General features: G+C 37.5%; 1 protein-coding gene across 1 annotated transcript; it reads left to right on the top strand.

Moving 5' to 3' along the window:
* Positions 1-2977: 2977 nt before the first annotated feature.
* On the top strand, positions 2978-7823 carry LOC141592058 (uncharacterized). Its single transcript, XM_074412620.1, has 8 exons — positions 2978-3236; positions 4639-4719; positions 4820-4908; positions 4992-5066; positions 5690-5784; positions 5874-5963; positions 6061-6120; positions 6782-7823. Exons 1-8 carry the CDS (start codon positions 3114-3116, stop codon positions 7483-7485), a joined length of 1317 nt encoding a protein of 438 aa, XP_074268721.1. The 5' UTR covers positions 2978-3113; the 3' UTR covers positions 7486-7823.
* The last annotated feature ends 819 nt before the right edge of the window (positions 7824-8642 follow it).

The following is an 8642-nucleotide window of genomic DNA, read 5'->3' as shown; positions in this document are numbered from 1 at the left end:
ATGTTTGGTGAAACCCCTATGTTGTTTCATGTTTCATAAGGCTTGGTTCATATCTTGCACAAATTATTATTGGATAAGAGGGTAATTTTCAACTAATCACCATTTCCTCCAATATATCTTTAATGTTGCGCAACTCTGATAACTTCTGCTCAATCTACCATTGATGTGTAACTTAGTTGATGTTTTTGCTGAAATCAACTAAGCTACACTTCATTTTGTTTGATATGTGGATTCGTCGAAATTGGGTTGTTTTTTACTAGTCTTGATTGTATTGCTGCACACCAAAATATTATAAAGGCCACTTTCTTTATCTGTGGCATACTTCACTGGCATGGTATAAATGTGATTTTTTTTAACTCCAAGTAATTCCTTGAGTTGGTACTCAACATTTATCATACCTTTTATTTATGTTTTACGTGCATTATGCTTTAGAAAACATATCCTGGTTATTTTAAACACGGAGATTGTACAACCTTCTAGGTAGCAAACAATCTCTTTATTTTATACGGCTATTTGTCTCTTATATATGTTTCTTGTTCTGATGCAATGATGCTTATGTTCGTCTATTGCATTTCAGGTACTTCTACTGCATGAATGCATACTTGAAGAGGATAGGCAAACAAGAATCAACATGACTGATAGTGTTGTCTGAAACTGGGGGTATAGTTTTTTATCTCATTTCTCTTGAGTTTTATATTATGTGGATAGGCAAAATAAGGTCTTGTATAATGATATACAATTTCAAACCTTCAAAGGACTATTGTTCTTGTCTGGCCGACAAGGTTTATTTTGTTGTTCTTGTGAAAAAAAAAGACCCCTTGAATAATAAGATATTTAAAAAAATAAGAATCGTACCACAACCGCCTGGTGTTAGAGTTCGTTGCCATTGTGCTTGGTAGAAGAATTGAGGTCGGTGTAGAACATCAATTTCTTCAACGATGATGTAAGAATGTAGTTTTTGTTGTTCAATTTAGTTGAGTATTTGGTTGTCATCCACAAAATCCTTATCACTAATCATGATAGTATGCCATTGGTGTTGCGTATAGGTTTTTAAGAAGCCGTACATGTGATCAATTTGGCATTTGCGGGTATTTATCTTGTTATATGGCTTTTTTTCATGCCCTTATTTACCAACTACACTTATGTTGTAAGTACGAATATCTCTGATATATCTTGTTAGTTTTCGCTATTTTTTCATGCCCTTATTTACCAACTATGCACACCGTTAATATTCTTTAGGGGGTGTCACAGAAGAACAAATGCTGCAATACATGGGGCCGAACACACGCATGATAACATCACAAGCAAAGCAGCTTATTGAGGTCTATATATGAGTGAACGGTTGATCTAGATACTCGAATAGTTAAGGGTTTATATGTATGTGATTTTGTTGCCGGATACAATTCCTTGAATGGCTGTATTTTATTTGGATTTGTTGGTATTGAACTTATGAAATTTGGATTGCTCAATTTATAAATTGTCGAATTTTCTATAGCATTTAGAAAATAAAATAATGCAGGTATGATTGTCGAATTTCTATAGCCAATAACTTATTTATTGGCTAGGCACAAATTTTTTTTATTGTTGTAATTGATGATTGACATCGGTTCCTAAGTTACAACCGATGCCAATAATGCAAAAATTGGCATCGGTTTTTATGGTACAACCGATGGCAATATGTGTAAATTGCCATCGGTTAGAACCGATGCCAATTGAATAACAACCGATGCCAATATGTGTAAGTTGGCATCGGTTCATGAACCGATGCCAATTCAAATAAATGTCATTGGCATCGCCCGCATTGGCATCGGTTGGGAACCGATGCCAATCACTGTTTATAACCGATGCCAATTGCATTAATTGTACTAGTGACAAAACCGTAGTATTACAGTCTTCCCTCCTTAAAAACGAACTTCATCATCGAAATTCATACTCATACTTGCATAACATATACACTCTTCCGCTAATCTCAACACCAACTCCACTAAACTCCATAATATCGTCAAATACCATCAACGCTCGCACCAACTCACATATTATACCGCTCACTAACAAATCCAATAACAGTACAGTTCGCCAAACAAGAACAACTATTGAAATGAAATGTTACACCTTCTCCCACCCCTGCCACTACCCCACCATCTAACAACCTTTCGCGTCACCTCCCTTCTCCCACCTTGAACCACCGCCCACCCATGACAGACAAACACCTTCCTCACCTTATCTCATACCATCGCCCTCGCCCACCGCAACCTCCTCCACCGTAACCGCCTCCTATTTTCAATCCCCCCCCCCCACCACCATCTACCACTCTCTACTAGAAAGTCTCTAGTCGCCCACAACCCTATTTATATCAACATATTTAGATCTAACTGATAAAATTATAATTAACTTGATAAAGAAAATACAATATTAAGATGTATAATTACTGAAAATAGAATTATTGCTTGTTCGAGATGAGAATTAAGATGTACTTCCTCTGTTCCATTGAATTGTTTACGTTTGCTTTTTGGGCACTATTCATAAGTGAGAAGAATCTTTAATACAACTTTTAATGTATAACATAAAAGATAGTCATGTGAGATCTTGTTTAAATCGTCTTACCGAGTGCATTATGAAAATCAAATTCTTATAATTTTTAATGATATGTAACTAAAGATATGAACAAAATAAAACAAGCATTGACATACGTGCATAAAGCAAACGTAAACTATCATATGGAACGGAGGAAGTATAATTCATTAATTTAGTAAGAATTTGTTTAGTTTTAGCGATGAATGGCCAAAAGGAGGAGTTATTATTTTATTTTTATTTTTGAGGAAAAGGAACTATAGCCAACCCAAAGGCTTGTTATTCATCAATCACAACCCGAGCCTGATAATAGCCAACCCACTTCAATTCGAACCATAACCAACCCGAGTTACTCGATTGTCATCGCTATGAGTTATGACCCCGAGCAAGTGGAATCATTTTTCCTACTAAAACGAAAAATACCAATAAAAAAGCGAAGCGATACGGAAAATTGGGTTTGGGGGTGAAATTGGAGGTTTTTAGGGTTTTAGGGTTCTACGTTCTCTCTCACTTTCCTCGCATAACTCTAATCCGCCATAGCCATGGAGAAATATTCGCGCGTTGAAAAACCAAAGCCTGATACTCCGATCAACGAAAATGAGATTCGCATCACTACTCAAGGCCTTATTCGCAACTATATCAGCTACGCCACCACTCTTCTTCAGGTCTTTCCTCCATTATTTTTTTTTCTCATTTTTCTCATGTTTTCATCGATTAATTACTTAATTATTGTTTATTGATGTTGTTGTTTTAATTTGATTTTTCGGCATTGTGTTTTTGTTTGTTTTTATGTTTATATCAATTTTGTGCATTTTATACATTAAATTTTGTGATTATATCTGGAGTTTTAGCTACGTCTTCGTAATCGCCGACTTTTATGTGATTCTGTCTAAAACTGTTGAAATGTGGCTGGGATGAGCTGATTCTAAGTTATTTTCCGCAAAAGTTGTTGTCGCGCAACCGTTGTATTGTTCTGATGTTTATATCCGGAGTAGTAGGTACTGTGCTCTTATTCGTTGGATTTCTAGGTGATTCTAGTTTCCTACTGGCGAAGAACGGTTTTTAAGTCCAACTTCAAAAATCTGTTGAAATGTAGTTTACTAAAAAGAGGGTAGTTCTTACTGTAGTTGATTAGGCACTAGGTTCTTGGCTCGTGTTACACTAGACTTCTTGTTCATTCGTTTGACAGTAGCGTTTACTTATGTTTGGTGTAAAGCTCTAAGGCGTAAGGGGCCTATTTATGTTCAAGCGTAAAGTGTATTGTTTTTTATGGGACATTCAAGGCATCTTTTGTGGTTATAGCTAATTGGTTGTATAAATTTTAGCGCTTGCAGTTTAAGGTTTTAACCCAGTTAGGCGAATAGAAGCTGAGCTGGTCTTTAAGAACAGAGTATATTCTGATAAGGTTAACATGGATTATGATGCATGTTGGTGACAATTTGTATGATCCACCCGCTTGATTTGGTTATTTGATTTTCTTAGTTATGTACAAGTAAACGTCGGGAGGAATATATATTTGTAAATTAAGTCCATTATCTCTGTTGTTTAGGTTATATTTAATGTTTTACAAAAGAATAAGGAGGCTTGTTAACTACTGAAGTGAAGTGCATGTCAATTAGGCTCGAGTGGGTTGAAGTGTTGAACCTGTATTCCTTGACCATGGTTATTTATACTCAAGGTATTCTGTTATTAGACATTCGAATTAAAGTTGATAAGGCCATACGTTCCTCAGATTAGCGCTGGAGAAGATTTAGTCATATATATTTAGTTAGGAAACTATTTCCTTAGATTTGGAAGGCCAGAGCAAAAAGTTGACATTCATCAGTCCATATACTCCATACATCTCACTTCATTCTTATCCCGATGTTATGTTGCTTCACTTGTACTATGAAGTCTGAATGCTTAGTAGTCTTTCTCATTACCTTTTTTGTCCACACCTGCACTATGTGTTTGCATGTTTTAACTAATTACTCTCTTGTATGCTTTACTTTGGAGCTAAAAATTACAGGAAGGAATGAATAGTGCATTGCATGCTAAACTCCTGACTTCTAAATTTAATAAATGTAGGACAAACAAGCCAATGAAATTGTCTTGAAAGCAATGGGGCAAGCTATAAGTAAAACAGTGGCTATTGCGGAGTTAATTAAGGTAAGTTTTCGTCTCGTGAACCTTCTTTAAGACTTCAATTAACTAATCTTCTTTAGCTAATTAATGTACTTATAGTGGTGTTGTTTGTTCTGGTAAACAGAAAAGAATTCCTTACTTGCACCAGGATATAGCAATCAGCTCTGTCAGCATTACAGATATTTGGGAACCTAATGAAGAAGGCCTTGTACAGTAAGTTTCTTTTCAATTTCTTCTGTTCCATTGTTGCTGCATAAAATGCAATGATTCTTACTATTGCTTTTGGTAATTTGCAGATTGGAAACAACACGTCAAGTTTCTATGATTTCTATTACGCTGTCTTCCAAGGAGCTAAACACGAATTCCCCTGGGTATTTGACGTTTTTTGTGGCTTTGGAATTCATAAATCAAGTGCTCACAAAAATGCCTACTCTTCTTTTATGCATGGCATAGTGTGATGCAGCACAATTCTTGACATATATTTTCATCGTGGGCCATCTAGAATTTGTGTTTTTGTGTTTTCAAAACAAGAGTATGGTTGCGTACATCCGACCTCTCCTTACCCACCATCTTTCCCATTTTATCTTTGACCTTTCTCAGGATAATCAATGCATGTTTTCAGAATGAATTTACTGTGTTTTTCTGATGTTTTAATACCTTTATTGACAGTGATTATCTGTGTCTATGTTCATGTTTAATGTTTTTGCTTTAGAAAATGTAAACAATGCTCAGTAGTTTGTGCCTACTTTTAAAATGCTGACCACCTTGCTTTTGAAGCTCACATCAGTTTATCTATCGCAAAGATGTGATGTATATTCTGTTTGGAGCTCTCTATGTATCAATGGGCCATATCTTTACTTTAAAAAATGTGAATCAAAGAGCTCCATAGTTGGCTCCTAAGTTTGAAACGCTGACCATTACTTTTAGAGCTCACATCAGTTCATCTCTTTGCATCAACTGGCCATATGCTAACTGTAAAAATTGTGAATCAAAGGTATCAAGCTCCACCTCTGAATGAGCAACAGCCAAGACATCACCAGTCTCAACCTAGGCAAGGACGTGGTGGAACGTACAATGTTGTTAATGATGGTAACACAGACACCTGTTTCCTATATCTTTACATACAATCAATTCAATCACTGTTTATCTGACATTCTCTTTGCGCTATTTTTGGATAGATTCATATGGTCGAGGCCGTGGACGTTGGGGAGGGAGAGGGGGAGACCGGGGACAGGGCGGGGGAAGAGGTGGCTATGGAACATATCAGGGTAAGAACAAATTTGGTATTTATAGTTCTGAGCACAATATTCTCTTATTTTCAGGACTGACGTAAGGTTCTTTGCTTCTTTATATATCACAAACCAGATAATGAAGGCTACTCAAACAGAGGTAGAGGTGGAAGGGGCAGGGGCTGGGGATATCAAGGTGAGCACATGTTATATCATGTTCCCTACTCTAGGAGTAGATATAATTACCAGAATAAATGTTATGCAGAAATTAATGATGTGCAAGGATATTTGGGTAGCAAAGAAATGGCACTGTGCTATTGTTCTACTATTTTCATTAGTGAACGTATAAAAGAAGGCAATAGTAAGATGTAGTACCCTGAGATAGGGAGAGTAGCACGGCATAACTATTCTATTTGGTGTTTGTTTCACTGCCATACGTGTATGTCAAAAGTGAACATGATCATAAAAGGGAGAAATTATGAACCAGCTACAAAGATAACTGCTTAGGGACGGCTACTGAATTTGATAGGCCTAGTTCAAAAGTCGGTTTGAGGCCCTATGTGATAGGAAAGTAAATTTTTGTAGCTTATGGTACTCAACCTCTAGCAGATGAAAACAGATACAATACTCTGTGGCATCACTACGACAACGGCAATGTTATGCCTTCTTATCACATCAAAATTTTATTATTTTGTTAACCCAATTATTGTGTCCCAAAAACTGTGTCCTGGTTATGAGAACCTTTGGAACTTTGATTTTAGACGGCCCTGGAAATGCTAGTCTATTATCGATGCTTGAAGCTGTTTGAGTTCTGCGTAAGTAAAATTTCCTTTATTTGTGTTTAAAACTTTGGTTAGATGACGGCGGCTACCAAGGAGGCGGCTACCAAGGAAGTAGAGGTTACCAAGGAATGAGGGGCGGTTACCAAGGAAGCAGGGGCGGCTACCAAGGAGGTGGTGGTGGTTACCGAGGAGGCAGAGGTGAATACCAAGGAGGTGGAGGTGGTTACCAAGGAGGCAGAAATGATTACCATGGAGGCAGAGGTGGTTACCAAGGAGGTGGAGGTGGTTACCAAGGAGGCAGAGGTGATTACCAAGGAGGCAGAAATGATTACCAAGGAGGCGGGGGTGGTTACCAAGGAGGCAGAAATGATTACCAAGGAGGCGGGGATGGTTACCAAGGAGGCAGAAATGATTACCAAGGAGGCGGGGGTGGTTACCAAGGAGGCAGAAATGATTACCAAGGAGGCGGGGATGGTTACCAAGGAGGCAGAGGGGATTACCAAGGAGGTGGAGGTGGTTACCAAGGAGGCAGAGGTGATTATCAAGGAGGTGGAGGCAATTACCGAGGCAGAGGTGGCTACCAAAGAGGTGGAGGTGGTTACCAAGGAGGGGGAGATAGTAACCGAGGCAGAGGTGGGTACCGAGGAGGCAGAGATGACTACCAAGGCAGTGGCAGTTACCAAGGAGACGAATATCAAAGTGGTGCTCGTGGTGGGGGCCGAGGCTATGGTCGTGGGCGAATGGGTGGACGTTCTCGAGGTGGTGCAAATGATGCCTAAAAAACTGTCGTATTTTCTCTATTTTGAACTACTTGCCTCATTTTGAATGCGCGTGATTAACTGATTATGTTAAGGTCAGTGGAAAGTAAGTTAGAACTTGCCTTTGACGCAATGTTAAGATTGGGTACACTCAGTAGTTGGCATTGTCTCTGGTCATTGTTTAGGCTTTGTTTCTCTCTTTTTGCAATCAGTTTCAAACATTGTTGATGTCCGAGGCTTGGTTTTCTATATGATGGTTTCAGCCAAGTACAAGCAAGTAATCAAAATAGCCCGGTTCGTGTAATATATTTTTGGGCCTCAAATCTGCAGGGTAATGCAAATGTCGTGGTTTTCATGTATGGCTGGCTATCTGGTCATTGGTTCCCCTTTTTTTTGTACAATTTTTCCTGTTATTTTGTTCCTAGCCGGTTTGGATGAAGCAGCGCTAATTTTCCTTCTCCACTTTAATCTGTTGCTCTATTAATTATTTAAATTAAACTCTCCCAATTACATGTTCATTCCATTTCTATCGAAGCGACCCAATTAAAGATTTACTCTTTGGTTCTAGAGTATGATGAAATGAAGACCGTAACGAATTTTTATATTTGGTTTGTTTTTACGGTTACAATATGCTGAATGTCATTTTTGTATAATAGTTTCAGCTTGGATCCACTTTAAATTGTGTACAAGACATGTATGTACAAGACTAACTGTAATGATTTTATTAATTTTTTTTTTAATAATTTCCTGAATAGTCCAATGATTGGAAGTTCAATTATTGTTGAATTGCACGTTACTGCATGAACATGGACCGGTTTTTGTCTAGATTTAATTTGTATGATCAACGTAAATCATTTTGTCAACTAGGTGCATAATCAGGCATGAAGCAAATGTATGTGTTACAAATTATGACCAGATTCGTTTATACTATCCAGATCTTTAACCGATGGTCTGACCGGTAATTTTTATACACGCTCAATTAGAATAGGATACGTGACATTTGTGTTTTAACTTGAAGTGGTTATATTAGGGTTAGGTGGAAGGTGATACAGATACACATTGTGTATGAAATTTTCATACACAATTCAATAACATTGTGACACGTGGCAAACTATAGTTAACTTTCATTAGTTAGTTTAATGGTAGATTAGTAATTTAGCATTTGTTGTTAAATTGTT

This window comes from Silene latifolia, chromosome 7 (genome assembly GCF_048544455.1).
Source record: "Silene latifolia isolate original U9 population chromosome 7, ASM4854445v1, whole genome shotgun sequence".
Lineage (NCBI taxonomy): Eukaryota > Viridiplantae > Streptophyta > Magnoliopsida > Caryophyllales > Caryophyllaceae > Silene > Silene latifolia.
This window is presented reverse-complemented; position numbering and strand designations above follow the sequence as displayed.

What these genes read in the sequence shown, in the direction of transcription:
- LOC141592058 (XM_074412620.1), top strand. Translation starts at nt 3,114, where the DNA reads ATGGAGAAATATTCGCGCGTTGAAAAACCAAAGCCTGATACTCCGATC. An exon ending in AATGAAGAAGGCCTTGTACA is followed by an intron (nt 4,909 to 4,991) that starts GTAAGTTTCTTT and finishes GGTAATTTGCAG; the next exon opens with ATTGGAAACAACACGTCAAG. An exon ending in CAGGGGCTGGGGATATCAAG is followed by an intron (nt 6,121 to 6,781) that starts GTGAGCACATGT and finishes AACTTTGGTTAG; the next exon opens with ATGACGGCGGCTACCAAGGA.